The sequence below is a fragment of the Maudiozyma barnettii genome, assembly GCF_903064755.1.
Source record: "Maudiozyma barnettii strain CLIB 1767 genome assembly, contig: KABA2_04, whole genome shotgun sequence".
NCBI lineage: Eukaryota > Fungi > Ascomycota > Saccharomycetes > Saccharomycetales > Saccharomycetaceae > Maudiozyma > Maudiozyma barnettii.
This window is the reverse complement of record NW_024545241.1, coordinates 779,767-797,385: the sequence shown is the minus strand read 5'-3', so window position 1 is coordinate 797,385 and position 17,619 is coordinate 779,767. Positions and strand designations below refer to the sequence as shown.

General features: G+C 32.7%; 6 protein-coding genes across 6 annotated transcripts; 4 read left to right on the top strand and 2 right to left on the bottom strand.

Moving 5' to 3' along the window:
• Positions 1-107: 107 nt before the first annotated feature.
• On the top strand, positions 108-2,588 carry PAH1 (phosphatidate phosphatase PAH1; the record flags this gene model as incomplete). The annotated part of the gene is made up of 1 exon (XM_041550408.1): positions 108-2,588. One exon carries the CDS (start codon positions 108-110, stop codon positions 2,586-2,588), a length of 2,481 nt encoding a protein of 826 aa, XP_041406342.1.
• A 1,149-nt stretch (positions 2,589-3,737) lies between these two features.
• INP2 (Inp2p) lies at positions 3,738-5,921 on the top strand (the record flags this gene model as incomplete). Its single annotated transcript, XM_041550407.1, has 1 exon — positions 3,738-5,921. The coding sequence occupies one exon, from the start codon at positions 3,738-3,740 to the stop codon at positions 5,919-5,921; it is 2,184 nt and encodes a 727-aa protein (XP_041406341.1).
• A 570-nt stretch (positions 5,922-6,491) lies between these two features.
• DNF3 (aminophospholipid-translocating P4-type ATPase DNF3) lies at positions 6,492-11,507 on the top strand (the record flags this gene model as incomplete). The annotated part of the gene is made up of 1 exon (XM_041550406.1): positions 6,492-11,507. One exon carries the CDS (start codon positions 6,492-6,494, stop codon positions 11,505-11,507), a length of 5,016 nt encoding a protein of 1,671 aa, XP_041406340.1.
• A 615-nt stretch (positions 11,508-12,122) lies between these two features.
• HLJ1 (type I HSP40 co-chaperone HLJ1) lies at positions 12,123-12,809 on the bottom strand (the record flags this gene model as incomplete). Its single annotated transcript, XM_041550405.1, has 1 exon — positions 12,123-12,809. The coding sequence occupies one exon, from the start codon at positions 12,807-12,809 to the stop codon at positions 12,123-12,125; it is 687 nt and encodes a 228-aa protein (XP_041406339.1).
• Positions 12,810-13,373: 564 nt separating this feature from the next.
• On the bottom strand, positions 13,374-15,653 carry CVM1 (Cvm1p; the record flags this gene model as incomplete). Its single annotated transcript, XM_041550404.1, has 1 exon — positions 13,374-15,653. One exon carries the CDS (start codon positions 15,651-15,653, stop codon positions 13,374-13,376), a length of 2,280 nt encoding a protein of 759 aa, XP_041406338.1.
• A 533-nt stretch (positions 15,654-16,186) lies between these two features.
• On the top strand, positions 16,187-16,594 carry ATG16 (Atg16p; the record flags this gene model as incomplete). The annotated part of the gene is made up of 1 exon (XM_041550403.1): positions 16,187-16,594. One exon carries the CDS (start codon positions 16,187-16,189, stop codon positions 16,592-16,594), a length of 408 nt encoding a protein of 135 aa, XP_041406337.1.
• Positions 16,595-17,619: the final 1,025 nt, after the last annotated feature.

The window sequence follows — 17,619 nt, the reverse complement described above, 5'->3', positions numbered from 1 at the left end:
GCATCTCAAGGTATATATATATATATATATATCAAGTTTTCTTTAGTCTATAGAAGCGTCGTATTTACTCTTTTGTCAAGAAATAAACGAGAACAAGACCGTAAGATATGCAATACGTTGGAAGAGCTATAGGCTCGGTATCAAAAACGTGGTCTCAAATTAATCCTGCAACTTTATCAGGGGCGATTGATGTTATTGTAGTAGAGCAACCAAATGGTGACCTATCGTGTTCGCCATTTCATGTTAGGTTTGGGAAGTTTCAAATACTTAAACCCTCACAGAAAAGAGTAGATATTATTATTAATGGTAAAAAAAGTGACTTACCCATGAAATTAGCCGATAATGGCGAAGCATATTTTGTCTTTGAGACCAGTAAGGATTTAGAAGGTATTCCAGATGATTTGCTGGCGTCACCCGTAGCTAGTGCTGCAAGTAGTCCTGAACTCAAAAGTCAAAAGAGACTTGATGAGCCTGAATATTTGAATATAAATAACGAAAGTTCGAGACAGAATCAACGATATGGAAAAGAAGATGAAGAAGAGAATCATGAACTTACAAAAAAGTTTCAAGAAAAATTAAACAAAAAGTTAACACAGATACATGTTCCAAGTAAATCTGATAATAATGGAGATCTTATATTAGATATGGAAGGTTATAAACCAACCCAAGATATGATGCATGATACTGATATGCAATTGAAACAACTGTTAAAAGACGAATTGGGAAGTGATATGGATATTACACAATTCATAAAGGAAGATCCAAATGGATCGATAAGAATAATTAATCCGTATGAACATTCTGGAGATACACAGTTGATGTCACCTGTTGGATCACCTTCTATAAATGCAAGTGAGCCAGTTCTATCATTAGCTGGAAATAATGGTTTTAAAAGCGATTCAGAATATTATGTTCCTTCTTCTTCATCAACAGAAGTTCCATCAGAAAAACCTTTATCTGAGAATGAAGACCATCACATTAAAATTGAACACACAGAAGGATTATCCAAAGCGACCACGGACAATAAAAGATATATAAAAACCATTAGATTAACCAATGAGCAATTGAAGGCATTAGGATTAATATATGGTGAAAATGATTTGCAATTTTCCATCGATCATGGCAAAGCTGTAGTCAGTGCAAAATTATTTGTATGGAGGTGGGACGTACCAATTGTAATTAGTGATATTGACGGTACAATCACCAAGTCTGATGCATTGGGTCATGTTTTAGCGATGATTGGTAAAGATTGGACTCATCCAGGTGTGGCACGTCTTTTTAATGAAATTACAAGAAATGGGTATAATATTCTATATTTAACAGCAAGAGGTGCGGGACAGGCTGATTCTACAAGAAGTTATCTGAGATCGATATTGCAAGAAAATTATAGATTACCCGTAGGACCTGTTATTTTATCACCGGATAGAACAATGGCTGCTCTAAAAAGAGAAGTTATCTTGAAAAAACCAGAAGTATTCAAAATTGCATGTCTAAATGATGTGAGATCGTTGTATTTTGAGAATGAATTATCTGATAATCATGTTGATATTGGAATTAAACATGATACTCAAAATAGTAACATAGAAACAGATCATAATACTGATGAAAAACCTAATGAAAACTCAATGGAATCTCCCCCTCAAACCAATATTATTATTGAAGATAAAGTAAAAGTTAAGTCACCCATTACATATCATTATAATGAGTTTGATACTGATGATAAACCGACTCCTTTTTTCGCAGGATTTGGTAATCGTATAACGGATGCTCTTTCATATAGAACAGTCGGTATACCTAGCTCTCGTATTTTTACTATCAATACAGAAGGTGAAGTCCATATGGAACTGCTTGAACTTGCAGGTTATAAAAGTTCATATTTGCATATCAATGAATTAGTTGATCATTTTTTCCCACCAGTGAATGTGGTTGACGACGACATTAGAAGTTTACATTCTACAATGCCAGGATCACCTGTAAATACTACCATTGATCGATACGATAACTCAAACCTGAATGATGGAGATTTTAGTATGAACGAAACGAAATCCTTCTTTAGACCTAATCAAGAAGAAAAATATACTGATGTCAATTTTTGGAGGGAACCTATTTTAAATATTGATGACCTCTCAGATATCAGTGGTGATGATAATGCCACCAACCCAAATATCAAAGATGAATCTAGTAGAGCTGCGTCGCCTACTGCAGCTCGATATTCTCAGAAAGACAACTTAAATCTACATAGAAACTCAACCAATGATGATCTAAATTCCGATAGTAAAAAAATCAAGAATAAGAAGTCGAATGAAGATATCGGTAAACAAATGTATTTAAAATTTGGATCTCCATTGGCATCACCTCATATGGAATCCATAGATGTTGCAGATATTGAAAGTCCTTTGGCTCAATTTTCTATCGCTAAACCACCTGCACCATCAACTGGGGTATCGAAGATTAGCGTGTTAGATGACCAACATTCGATGCATAGTAAAATGAATTCAGATGATGATAATAAAAATTCTGACGATGAATTCGATGAAGATGATGAGTTTGACGAAGATGAATTTGACGAGGATGAGTATGTTGATTAAATAATGAAGGTAAGAAATAAATGTATAGTGTATTTATTAAAATTAACATACATAGAAAAAAAAAATTTCTTTTTTATCTTTTATAGTTTCGAATGTGTGATACATAATTAGTATATATGATCATTACGGTCTATATGATGTTTTGAATATTTCAATTCGTATTCTTTTCTTCGTTACTGACTGGCTTGCCTCTTCCTCTAATATAACCTATACATATTGTTATAATATTTAGAACAGCTGATATGAGAAAATTTGAAGATGTTAAGACACACTGTAGGCTTTCCTGATTAAGGTTAGAACTCATACTACATGTCATTTTGGATTTATAAAATTCATCGAATGTGGCACCGATGGCACTCAAATATGATGTCCAAAAGACAGGATTATTAAGTATTGTTCCTTCTGGATTCATTAAAAAGTATAAAACAATTAGTGTAAAATGTATGTAATCATAGTGAGGGTATCTTGCTAGGAGACTAGGCCCTGCAAACAATGCTAGTTTTATAAATTTATTATCTAAATTAATGGCAGCCATTCTCACCAGCCTTACGCAATTTGTGGTAACTTGTCAAAGTTTCCGAGATAACAAAAGAGTATTTACCTAGACTATAGTTATGACCGTCAATCGAATCTAATCAGTGGTGGGGGGTGCCATTCTCTTTGTTGATAATTTTGGAGTGAAAACCTTTTCAATTAAATCATTCTTCTAAGATTTTTGTCTGGCTGTCTTGCTATGACAACATGCTACATGAGTTGTTACGGACAAATCACGCAGAGGACGATGCAAAGAGAACAGGCGAGAATAGAGAGAACAGTCAAACATTAAGTTGACCGTCAAAAAGAAGTAAAATGAAAACAATCAAAGCGGTGATGATCTCGATATAAACAAAGCTGAAGAGTGAAAATTAATAGTGGTGAATTCGGTTTCTTACATAGATAGGAATACATAGAGAGGATTGTTGTAAATTTGTTATATTAATCAATTTTCTGTCAGTGAACAAATAGCCCTGCATTGAGGTTACGTACTTGGAAGTAGTCATAGACAAGTTATTGATCTATTTTGATCACTACAATAAAGAAGCTACAAAAGGGCGTAATTAGTAACAAAGGAATTCAATCGTATATCCTAATCAACCCTTCTACATTTGAATGAGTAATACATTCATGAGACAGCTTTATAATCCAGGTCTTCAATTATTCACGGATGCAGATAAAGATGAGGATATACTCTATAAAAATGGAAATGTTCAGAAATTATCCCAAACCAAAAATATGGATAATGGTCCGGAGGTCGACTGCATAGTTGACCAAGATATATTATTATCCATCAAACAGAGGGACATATCGCTCTCTAAATCCGTGCACTTTAGTGATTCTTCTCCAACAATAGTTCCAGAGAGTCCCTATGTCTCGAACTCTACTTATGGAAATTCAATATCCCCATTTTGGAATAATATAATATCGTTAGTATTTAAAGATTTACCATATAGTGACGATGATCAGTTTAAAGAGGAATTTAAGTATAACATAATCAGTTCATCATTTTTGCATGACTTGAACAGTTATATCCATCCACTAAAACCTAAAAGTTCCATTCTAGACCTCAACAATCAAGAGAATCAAAAAATGAATAAAAATGTTAAGATGACCAGAAAAACTAGATATGGTCGATTAATAAAAGTAACTAATTATAAGTTTATGTTAATCGAATCGTTAGATTACAGGAACATTATCTTTTCATGCTTGAAAGTTATATATTCATTGAGAAAATTGGATAAGTCATTACAACATAATACCAAGAGAATCATAATTGTAATATTAGTTTTACTTTACCTTTCATTTCAACAAACCCATTTTAGAATACGTAATATTAAAACTAATTTTATTAAAATAATTAAACAGATAACTCCGACCTTTGAAAACTTCGATGCTTTGATTAGTCAATATCATTTACAATATAAAGAATTGAACATAAAGAAGAATTCAATACAACTACAAGAAAAGGAACAAATTAAGGAGAACAAACATATAGAAAATAAATCATCATTAGAACGTACAAATATCTCAATAATACACGATATCTTAAACTTCACTACAAATCACATTTTCTTTAAAATGAGTTCTACTATTCGACAATGGTTAATACACTGTAATTTTGACAATTTGCATAGTTACTGTGAAATATTTGATATAACTGTATTAGATTTGTGTGTTTGTTTGACTCAGCATTGTACTTCCTTATCTCAAAATATTTCAAATATTCACATTCTTCAGAAATTTTTATTTTGTTGTTTATTATCGATTCCTAATGATAGTATAATTCAACCTAAGATTCATGATGCGAACTTCAAAAAAAAGATTTTAAGATTATTTAAATGTACGACTAACGAAAATCTAATAAGAAATGATGAGGGTTCTATTTTAAATCAAGTTAATTTATCTTTGATGTCATTGATCGAAACAATGAAAATATTAATTTCTTCGCTTAAGGAAAATAAAGATGCATTCGAAGAAACTAGATCGGATTGCACTATATATTCAATTGATGGTAGTCATGATCAAACAATGAGAATTAGACAATTGAATTTAATATTCGAAACGTTAGAATCTTTGGAGGACCAAATCGGAATGTTACGAAAATTTCATAATAAAAATAAATTGAACCATAATTTCAGTTCAATTGAGAATCGTCTACAAAATTTAATGGACTCTATAAACTATTCTCATAAAGAACAGCAAAGCCACATGGTCTCTAAAGGTCGTCATACATCACGGATAATATCAGAGAAACGAACTTCCAATTATAGTAAAGGATTTTCCTTGGATGTTCTGCGTGCGCCAAGTCCTCTTGATGCCTCTATTAATCTTAATAGAAAAGTTGAATTTATTAAAGTCGGTAATAGTGATGCAGAAGACGGGGGATTGGTTTCGAGTGATGACGAATACTTTAACGAAGACGAAACAATTATACAATGTGAAGTTCAACCTAATGTTGAGACCCATACAAATCGTGGAATGTCTGTTCATTATCAAAGTATGCGACAATTATCTGACGAACAATTACAAAGACAACTACAGGATAAAATAACAAAATTTTCAGCTGAAAATAAAAAGAGCAGAGAGAATCTGAGAGCTGAGAAATCATTTGAATTGTTAAAGAGATGTAGGAATCACCATAATGAACAACTAAATTTCGACAAGACTAAAAATGCAATTCATGGTCAGTTCGACGTAGATATGACGGAACTAAATGGGAAATTAGATAAAGAACATCATATCTGCGTTTCTGAGGAGGGAATCCCAATTCTATACAACATAAGGGAATACTCTTAAGGACAGATTATTCTTCTTACTCTTCTTCCCATCAAGAACACATTACTACTTAAATATATATGCATAATATATAATAATATCACAGAATTCTTGCATAATAACTCCCAAATATTTATATATATATTTATATTCGATGAGCTTATACGTTCCTTTAATATTAGAAACTTATTGCCGATTCGCCTTTCAATATTCAAGGCGGGGTTGACCACAATGGAAACGAAGGAAGTTAAAAGGTATTTAGTAATTTAATATATTGCGGCTAAACACGCGTAATTCTATTAATATTGATTGTTTGCTTTACATTGATAAATACCTTTTTACATCACAAAGGGGATATAATTTAAAAACGTATTACATATTTCCTACTTTAGTAGCGTATTATCATTATTGTAAAGACGTGAGGACAAAGTCAATACGATCTAATATATGGAGGGCTTCCTACAAAGGAATTCTGCAATTGAAGAGAGAAAGAAAAACAGAAACAACCTCAGAAAAGGTGAACTATTTTAAGATATCTCTTTTACGTGTCATTCGTTTAGTTGAATATAGAAAATAATAATCCTAATCATAATGTCTCAGGATGAAATTAAACGAAAAAGAGCTGCATCATTGAGAACTCAAATGTTCAATAAGCATCTTTATAATAAATTTACTAATAGCACTAATAATATTCAAGAAGAAAACAATCAAGGATATGAACTTAATGATATAGAAGAAAATGTAACAGTACCTCCAAACGCTAACCTTGAAGTAGATGCATTATTTGAAGATGAGGAAGATGAGGAACACGATCCCGAAGATAATAACATATCCCCACGTTTAATGGCCCAGTTTTGGGATATAATCTTAAATAGAACTCGTGAAATGCATACGAAAGATGGTAGACATATCCCTATATGCTTAGATCATCTTTCACCACAATTCGTCCAATATTGTTCAAAAAAATATGGAGGTCTTCTGATAGACGAATGTACTGATAGACCTTACATCAATAATTCAATTACGTCATCAAGATATACAATATATTCTTTTCTCCCGAGACAGCTGTATGCCCAGTTCTCAAAACTAGCTAACTCGTATTTTTTGTTAGTATCAATCCTTCAGATGATTCCAGGTTGGTCAACCACTGGTACATATACTACAATTATTCCTTTATTAGCATTTATGGCTATCTCAATGGCAAGAGAAGCCTGGGACGATTTTTGCCGACATGTATTAGATAAAGAAGAAAATAAAAAAATGTGTAACTTGATAAGGAAGGATACTACTTGCAAGAATGATGAATATTTATCTTCTATGACTGATCCGTCAACAAAGAGTATGAATAGAGATGATAGTAATAGTAGTTCAGGGGATAGTATTGGCTCTCTCAACACATATTTTACGAATTTTGAATTATTAAGGAATAGACATGGTGTTGACATAAAACCCGAAAAATGGAACAATCTTAAAGTAGGTGATTTTATTTTACTTAAACAAGATGACTGGGTTCCTGCAGATGTGCTTCTTCTAACAACAGATGGCCAAAATGGGGAATGTTACATTGAAACAATGGCCCTCGATGGGGAAACAAACCTAAAAAATAAACATCCACATCCAGAACTGCATAAGTTAACAAGTAGTACCTCAGGACTGGCACATATTAATGCACAAGTCACAGTAGAAGATCCTAATGATGATTTATACAATTTTGAAGGTAATTTAGAACTGCTTGATAGTAAAAATAACACTGTAAAGAAATATCCAGTTGGTTCGGACAATGTCATATATCGTGGTAGTATAATACGTAATACTAAGAATATCATTGGGATGGTAATCTTCACCGGTGAAGAAACAAAAATAAGAAAGAATTCATTACGTAATCCTAGAATTAAATCTCCGAAGTTACAAAAAGATATTAATTTAATTATTGCATTTATGGTAATCATCGTGATATTTATATCGTTGTTTTCCTATCTGGGTCATAGATTAGCCAATAAAAAATCCACTGACAAGAATCAGGCGTGGTACTTGTATCAACAAGATGCTGGTGTTGCACCAACAATTATGTCATTTATCATTATGTACAATACAATGATTCCTTTGTCACTTTATGTTACCATGGAAATTATTAAAGTGATGCAAAGTAAACTAATGGCTTGGGATATTGACATGTATTTTGCTGACACTAACACGCCTTGTGAACCAAGAACAGCTACTATTTTGGAGGAACTGGGACAAGTTTCTTACATATTTAGCGATAAGACAGGTACATTAACTGACAATAAAATGTTATTCAAAAAATTCTCTATTTGTGGTTCTTCTTGGGAACACAGCATAGCTGAAGAATCTCAAGAATCTCCAATGGAAGATGTTCGCAAAGTTCCGTCACATCAAGGTACTGAGATTGATGTTATTTCGTATGATGAGTCTAAGATTTTAGACGATTTATCATTAGATAAGAAGACAATAGAGTATATTCATAATCCAACACTGGGATATTTTAATTCCATCGATCAGCCAAGAACTTCTGTTGATTATAAGGGGAATTCATCCATAAGATACGCTGGTCGACCATCTATGAGTTCTTTGTATGTAGGTAAAAGAAACAATCAGGTTAAAAAGGAAGAAAATGCTCTTAAAGAAGGTACTAATTTAGAGTCTGTCGATGAAATTAAGAGTTCTTTCGATTTGCTACGTTTTGTTCAACTACACCCTAACTCTCTGTTTTCTAAAAAGGCCAGATTCTTTATTTTATCTTTAGCATTATGCCATACATGTCTGCCAAAACCGATTGATGAACGCACGCACACCAATCATAGTAATGATACCATTGACTATGAGGCTGCGTCCCCTGATGAACTAGCCTTGGTGAAAGCTGCAAGAGATCTAGGTTTTGTTGTTTTTAATAGGAACGCAGACGTACTGACAATAAAAACATATCCAAATGGTTTCTCTGAGGAACCTGTCCTGGAAGATTATGAGATTTTGAATTACATTGAATTCAACTCAAAAAGGAAGAGAATGTCTGTAGCTGTCCGTACACCTGATCAGCCCGATAAAGTTTTATTAATCTCTAAAGGTGCAGATAATGTGATATTGGAGCGATTGCATAATAGTGAATTGGTTCAACGTAAGATGGAGGAAATGAATAATGCTACTGGAGAGCGTAAAGAAAATGAAGCCGAATTAGTTCTTCAACAACGTAAATCATTAGAATATACTGTATATGAAGATGAGGCACCACGACAATCATTGAGATTAAAAAATAATATATCTGCTGGTAGAGATAGTTTGTCATTGCAAGCTATGCGGAAGAGTTTATCAAGGAATGCAGTCAATCAAGTGACAGACCCTGAAATGCCAATGGGATCCATTGACCAGTTCTTAAGTAAAGTTAATAGGACCAACCAAGAATTAGGTAATATTGTTACGCAGAGTCGAAAATCGATGCATAAGCAGCAACTCGAAAAATATGGTCCAAGAATAACAATAGACCCTGGTAAACATGATCCTCACAGGTTGCCGTCTGAAATTAATTATGTTCAGGAAGCAGAACATTCGGATAAATATAAACGTAGTAACATACTTGAGTATATCGGAAGCAACGATTTAATACTGAATGACGAATATGTTTTGGAAAGATCGATGCAGGCTATCGATGAATTTTCAACCGAGGGTTTGCGGACTTTATTATATTCATATAAATGGATTGACAACGCTACCTACGAAATATGGAGTGATGAGTATCAAAACGCAAAAACTACGTTAGTTGATAGAAAAACAATTATCGATGAAGTTGGGAGCCGTATTGAGAATAACATGACATTACTCGGAGTTACAGCAATTGAAGATAAATTGCAGGCTGGGGTAGCAGAGTCAATCGAAAAAATTAGACGTGCTGGCATCAAAATGTGGATGTTAACTGGTGATAAACGTGAAACAGCAATCAATATAGGTTATTCTTGTAAATTAATACACGATTATTCTACAGTAGTTATTTTGACAACTAGTGATGAAAATATTATTTCCAAAATGAATGTAATATCACAGGAGGCCGATTCAGGGAATATGGCACATTGCGTTTTGGTAATTGATGGTGGAACGTTGGCAATGTTTGAACAGAACCCGACATATATGGCTGTGTTTATTGAGTTGTGTACAAAGGTTGATTCAGTTATTTGTTGTCGTGCATCACCATCTCAGAAGGCTTTAATGGTTAGTAATATTCGAAATACTGACAAATCTGCTGTGACGTTGGCAATTGGTGACGGTGCAAATGACATTGCAATGATCCAAAGTGCTGATATTGGTATTGGTATTGCTGGTAAGGAAGGTTTGCAGGCATCTAGATCTTCTGATTATTCTATCGCTCAGTTTAGATTTTTAGTGAAATTACTCTTTGTCCATGGACGTTATAACTACATTCGAACGGGAAAGTTTATTTTGTGTACATTCTACAAAGAACTTACATTTTACCTAACCCAATTAATATTCCAAAGATATACCCTCTTTTCTGGCTCATCTTTATATGAGCCATGGTCCTTATCAATGTTTAACACATTATTTACATCTTTACCTGTCCTGTGTATTGGTATGTTTGAAAAGGACCTAAAGCCTGCAACATTATTGACAATTCCAGAGTTATATTCATATGGAAGGCTGTCTCAAGGATTTAACATGAAGATTTTTATGGAATGGATTATAGAAGGTACGCTAATATCTGTTATAATCACCTTTCTTAACATAATTACATGGGGATTTACATCATTAACAGATAATAGTATGTACCCACTAGGTGTGGTTAATTTTACGGCCATTGTTGCCATGATAAATATGAAGGCACAATTTATTGAGATGAGAAATAGAAATTGGGTAGCCTTTGTATCAGTTACATTGTCATGTGGCGGATGGTTACTCTGGGTGATTGCACTTCCAGTTATCAATAAATCAGATGGTATATATGATGTTCCTTACGGTTTTATTCATCATTTTGGTAGGGATGTTACGTTTTGGTGTACCTGTTTTATATTAGCTCTTTTACCCATTACTTTAGACATTGTTTATCAAACGTTTAAAAGAACATTTTGGCCAAGTGATGTTGATATCTTTGCAGAACTTGAAAAGAAGGATGAAGTCCGGAAAAAGTTAGAATTAGGTGCTTTTAATGAAATGAGACAAGGTTGGACATGGCCCCATGATCCAAATGCTCTTCAAAGGTATAAGGATAAAATAACCCATAAGGAGAGCTTGGAGGTAGGTAATACGGGTGATGATGTCGGTATATCGGCTTCTCGAGATAATATATTTGATGTTGACTTTGCGGTGTTTGATGATACCAACCCATCAACATCTGGGTCATTGGAAACTAATGATAAACTTTCAACTACATACTCACAGGAGGAGTATGAAATTTTGCCCAGTGGAAAAATGATTAAAAGGCATTTGAATATGGATACTGAATTTATTCCAGATAATCATGGCGGTGTGTATGGTGATAAAATAAAAGATAAAATTTCAAAAAAACTAGGTTTTAAAATAAGTAAAGAAACTGATGAAGAAATTGAACATATAGTCCAAGAAAGAATGAAGGATTTAGAATCATAGGTTTTGGGGTTTTTCAGTATAAGGGGAAATTAGTAGGTACATTATACATGTGATGATTTTTGTCATAAATTAGTTAAATGCTGTCCTCTGATTATAATCAATATGTGCATAATTAATTTTACAGTATTTGTTATTATATAATTTAATGAACGATTATTATTATTATTATTATTATTATTATTATTATTATTATTATTAACCTTACTTAATTATCAATATCATTTGTGTACTTATCTTTATGTATTATAACTCTTATAAATTATACTTTATAATATTTATCTATGTATGAATGTACGTAACTGTTGAACTACAAATTATTTACGAGTAATATGAAAATTTTAATTGTCTACGATTTAAAATATGCCGTTGGATATGATTAGGTGAAAGAATTTGATTGAAAATGTAGACTCGTTTATAAATTAATGAACTTATCTATTTCGTTTAATATTATTACGACACATTTCAAACTGTATGGTTTCACTAAGAAGAGACTATTATGTTATGAAGTTACTTGTTGTTATGAACCAATTGTAGGATGAGGTGCCTATTTTTATTGATTTGTGTCTAATTTCCTTTTTTGTTCATTATTATTTTGAATTTCAAGGTCATTTTATCTTAACTCAAAAATCTTTCAAATACACCAATAATGAAAAATAATAAGATTGGAGCAAGTACTCTAAGTATATCGTTGTATTTTTGTTCTTCATCATGCTGGCGTTGTGCTTCTCTTTGTCTATTCCTTTGGTCTCTTGTTCTTGGAGGGTTATATGCTCTGAAGCCACCTGGACCAAATGTGAAAGAAGTTGCACCACCACTATTCATAAAAGGATGGTTACCACCAAATCCTCCAGGGTTACCACCCATATTAAATAAGAAATCAAATATGTCCTCTGGTGCACCACCTGTAGCACCAGGAGGACCACCTCTAAAGAACATATTTTGAAATCCTGGAGGGAATTGGCCACCAGCTCCAGGTTGACCAAACCCAGAAGCAGAAGAAGAATTCATCCCCATAGATCTATCATCTGGGTCTCTTCCTGTACTATCAAATATACTTCTTTTCTGTTCATCTCCAAGGACTTCGAAGGCCCTATTTATCACCTTAAATGCCTCACTGGCTCTGGGATGAGAGTTTTTATCTGGATGTAATTTAATAGCTAGTTTTCTATATGCTTTCTTTATTTCATTGTCAGACGCTGTCTTCTCCACTTGTAATATTTCATAGAATTCGCTTTTATCCTTAGAAAGGACTGTAAGTGTGATTTGTTTCTGTTCTTCTGAAAATGATGTAGCCGTCGACATTTTCTATCTCTGTATATGTGAATGGATTCTGTTTTTGCTTGTATGTAGAAGAATGTTAGCTATCCAAACGAGTGGTAATAATTATATTTCTATCAATCAATCAAAAAATAAGAAGATCAAGTTAATGTGATTAAATAAAAATAATATTCATCTAAGTCCCTGAATATCTATCTAAATGACTGGTTCTTATTGATCTTCAATGCACCTTTGACGTTACCTGTCAAGACCGATACAGCCTGTGACCATCACATTAAAAATTGAAGTGGTGAGAAACGACTTGTTCATGTAGCTTCTCTCTCTTACCTTAAACGATTTCTCAACAAAAAAGAAGAAAAGACGGAAAAGTGAGGCTCGGTTTTTGGGTTGTTTTACTCAGAAAGTCCCGTATCAAAGACAAGACAATGGAATTTAATCAATCACTCTCAGGAAAAGAACTTCACTTAGAACAATTAACCATCGTCAAGATCAGCTTATTGATCTCTATGGCATTGGTATTTGTGCACATATATATGTATATCGATAAATTTATGTATGCATGCAAGTATGTATGTATGTATCTCATGTTCACGTCTGTATATCTTCTATGAGCAGGTGGACGCTATCGTAAGAAGATAGCACACTAAGAACATTCTTCAGATGAACTAGTCCCTTCGTTGGTGGATCCCACGTCTGATATGAATCGAGTAATTGTTTTAACCTATGAATAGCCTCTTTGTTATTTCTTTCAAATCTCTTAGGATCGTTGTATATTGTTCTCCATAGAATACTATCTAATGAAATGGTAAAATGAAGACATTTAGGGTAATCTTGAATTGGGACATTTTTTATCTTAATGAAATTACAAAGAGATTCATGAAACTTCCAAACTAAATCATATTGATTAACTGTGTTTAAGATGCTTGTAGGATTCAGATTGTCTCTCAAAATCACTAGATGTTTGTTTGTTAATGGTTTTCTTGTCAATAACGTGTTTTCAATAAAATTTTTAAATATGAGATCATCATCATATATTTCACTGTATGTTTGAAATAACTCTGGGGATTTCATAGTTAAATATTGTGTATATTCTAAGAAATTGTGGATTGTAGATATGCTTTCAGGTAATTCATCGAAGGAAAAGTTACCTCCAAATGTGGGTTCAATGGTATTCCATTTAGTCTCCATTTGTTGGAACCATTGTTTAGTCGTTGCAGCTCGTTGTTTTTTAAGCGATGGTGTAATAGTATTTGGGTTATATGATCTTGAAATGAAAAAGGGGCTGATTAATTTTAGAATTGAAACAAACTCTTGTCTACCGATATTTTGTGTTAATAGGAAATTGTCAATTAAAGAAATTTCAAACTTCCTTCGATCTGGGATCGTTAAATCGTATTCGAACCTTGGAGTTTTCATAATATAGTCTGGTAAATGCAATTCTTCTGGTTGTCTCGAGTCTAAATCAAAGTATTGACCATCGACCCATACATTTCTAATGATCTTTGGATGGAAATAATCAATGGCTAATTTCTGTGTAACTGTCATAAAGTTGTCATAGAGTTTCCCTACCATAGATAATCGAAAGGAATCCCAATTATAAAGTAACCAATCTAAATTTCCTTGTAATAACTTTGACTCTTCTGAATCTATATCTCTATAATTTTTGATCTTGGAAAGAACGTCCTGTTCATTTTTATGAAGTCCTTGGAATAAACTACGCTCTTTATATTTTTGCATTCTACTATAATCATTCTCTGCAGTAACATTATCGGTGTCAGTAGTCAAACTACTATCTATACTATGATCCCAGAATCTATAACCTTGAAAACATGATTCGATGGCCAGCATTCCCACATAAGCTTTCTTGTCGAATTTAAGTTTTTCGTTTTGACTCAAAATATATTTGGCTAAAGAAATTAATAATGGAACACTATGATAAACACCAACAAAATAAATTGCTGTTGCATCCTTAAATATATGTTCCCAATGTCTTAATAATAAAGTACATTCATCGAAAACTTCATTTAATTCCTTGCTATCTAATGGACATTCAAAGGATAAGGATAAAATTTCAGAAGGGGATTCATGTTTTAAAGATTGCGCTAATTTCTTAGAAAAATATTGAGCAGTCCTTTGTTCACCTAAAGTTAATTTCTCATATTTTTCAGGTAACCATCCAACAACACTAATTATTATTGTCTTTTTCTTTTTTATTAAATCATCTCTAGAGTCTTTTAAATATAAATGCTTTCCATTAGGAAAATTATAATAGTCCTTAAACCCAGTTGCTATCTTAGTTCGAAGAGGTTCGGTATGGTATATTTCTGATGGCGATTCTTGAGGTAGTAGTAGCGAATTTTTTATATATACATGGTATCCAGGATGCGTATCCATAGGATATTTAGGAAGTGGTAATGGACATCGGCCTGACCCTGTATCGTATACACTTGCCACACCTGGTCTTTCTGTCCAACTTTGTAAATCTTTATCCAGTTTGGTAAGATCTTCAAACCAACACCAAGAATGTGAATGTTGTAAAATGACATTTTTGGCTTCACTCTCTAAAAACTCTATTTGTTCAACATCTAACTGAGAGTATCGTGTGGAGTCATCAACATTCACGGATTGTACATGGCTTCTAAATGTTGGAATAGGAAGTGCATTTACAGTAGACATTAACCCTGTATACCATCCATTATTCTCGTTCGTTATTTCTGTATTCTGTATATTATTAGACTGGTTTTCAATGCCGTTGTTATTATTTGAATCATTAATTTTATCATTATTCCCCCACCAACTAAACCATGATGTCTGTTGAGGTTGTGATGGCAGTGGTTGAGTTTCCTCGTTAACTGTTTCCTCTTCCATATTACTTTTTCTATGCAATTATCGTTGACGTAGTACTTCACTAATTTGATTAGAGATTTTTAACTCCCAGCTAAGTTCTTTTACTTATTTTTACTTGAATCCCTTATAAAAGTTGTGAATCACACGCAGCCATTTAGTTATCGTTATACCAAATAAAAATATTAATAAACTAGAAAACAAACAAAATAGAAGGCGATAATCTTCTCACTTATTCAATGGATAGTTTATATTTAGTTCAACTCCAATGCAACCCTCTGGTATATAAATGGGTTGCATTGTTATATGATGACTTGTTCAAGTAATCAAATCTTCAACAGAAATTTCGGTTTGACAAACAGCGCGGACATGTTGGCGCAGGCAACTTACTGTCCATCGACCAACTTTCAAAATTTCTAAATAAAGGATAATGAAAGCTAGTTGAACTCAAATTGCACGGGCTGGCATTCAGTGCAACGTGGTATATCAGTTCAAGCTAACGGTCGTTATTCGGTGTAAAGATCAGTTGTGTACAGTTGCAACCAAAAACGGAATAGATGGATCGTGATACTGTTGTCCCAGTGCTTATTAAAAAACTGAGAGATCGTGATCAAATTCAAGACCACTACAACGAATTATTTAACGAAATTTCCCCTAATGCAAGGGATGATGGTACTAGTAGTTCATCTACTACACATCAGATATTAGGTGCCTTGAAGAAGGAAAATACTTTGAAGGATCAAAGTATTGAGGATTTGCAAGAACGGATAGAAATTATGAACAAAAATATTGAAAGGTTAAATGATGAATTAATAAGTACGAATATTGAAAATAATATCTTACAGGATAAATTTGAATCATTGAATGATGAATATAATAAGCTAGTGCAACGTTGGCTTCAAAAGGTCCAAAAAGAGGCAGATGTTATGAATGCAAATGTTGAAAATATAAATAGTTCAAAATGAAATTTAATGAAATTATGAAGTACATATGCTAACTTTTTAATAATTAGGTAAAATCTGGTATATTATTTGAAATATACTATATGTATCGGCTGCTCTTTTGTTTATTCCGTTAGTCAATGCATTGAGATTAAGTTCCCCATTTTTTGTAAAATAATAAAACTAGGCAGGGGCACTGTTACTGTTAGCACATATGTTGGGGGGGTTGTTTTAGATAGGTCAGAGAATCTCTTCGCATTCCCTAAAATATTAGATTGAGAATATCAAGATAATGAATATCTTTCCTCTGATGTATTCATTATTCCGTTGTTTAACATTTATGTTTCTCTTAATGTGATAATATTTGCAAATATAATTATGTTATTGAATGGAAAGTTAACATATCCAATACATAGAATAAGCAAATAAAACATAGTAGCTAGTGTTGATTTCAGAAATGAAGATATTAAGGAAATTTAGTAATACACCTCAGTGTTTCTATACAATTTATTTTCAACTTCCATAGAATTCTGACCGAGATATTTACAAATAATATTAAACTTGATTTGAGGTTAATATATGAGGAAATAAGTTTTTTAAATAAGTCTACTGATTATTGAATAATAAATATTTCTGATTGTTAATAAGTTTGGGTTCTAGGTTTATCAAACGGTTTCAGTTTCGTTAACTATTCATATTCGAAGTATTTTCAGAATTGATATTTAGCTTCTGACAAAATATGTTTAAGGTATTTTGTGCCTCAAACAATGTCAAACTCATGTGTTCCTTTATGTACACATAAGTTTAAAATCGAGACACTAAGATTAATATTCGAGTTTGTAATAGAGGACTTCGTTATAGATTTTCTGATGTATAATCTTTTGTAAAGAATCTGAAATAGAATTTTGACCTCTATTTGTCTCTTCAAGTTTTCTGTGTTTCGATTAGGACATTTTTTATTACGATAATCGGTCGGTCTCTTTATATTATACATAAGTTACATTTTAAAGAACATTTATGTAGAGAATCTGAGATAGAGGGTTTGCCTC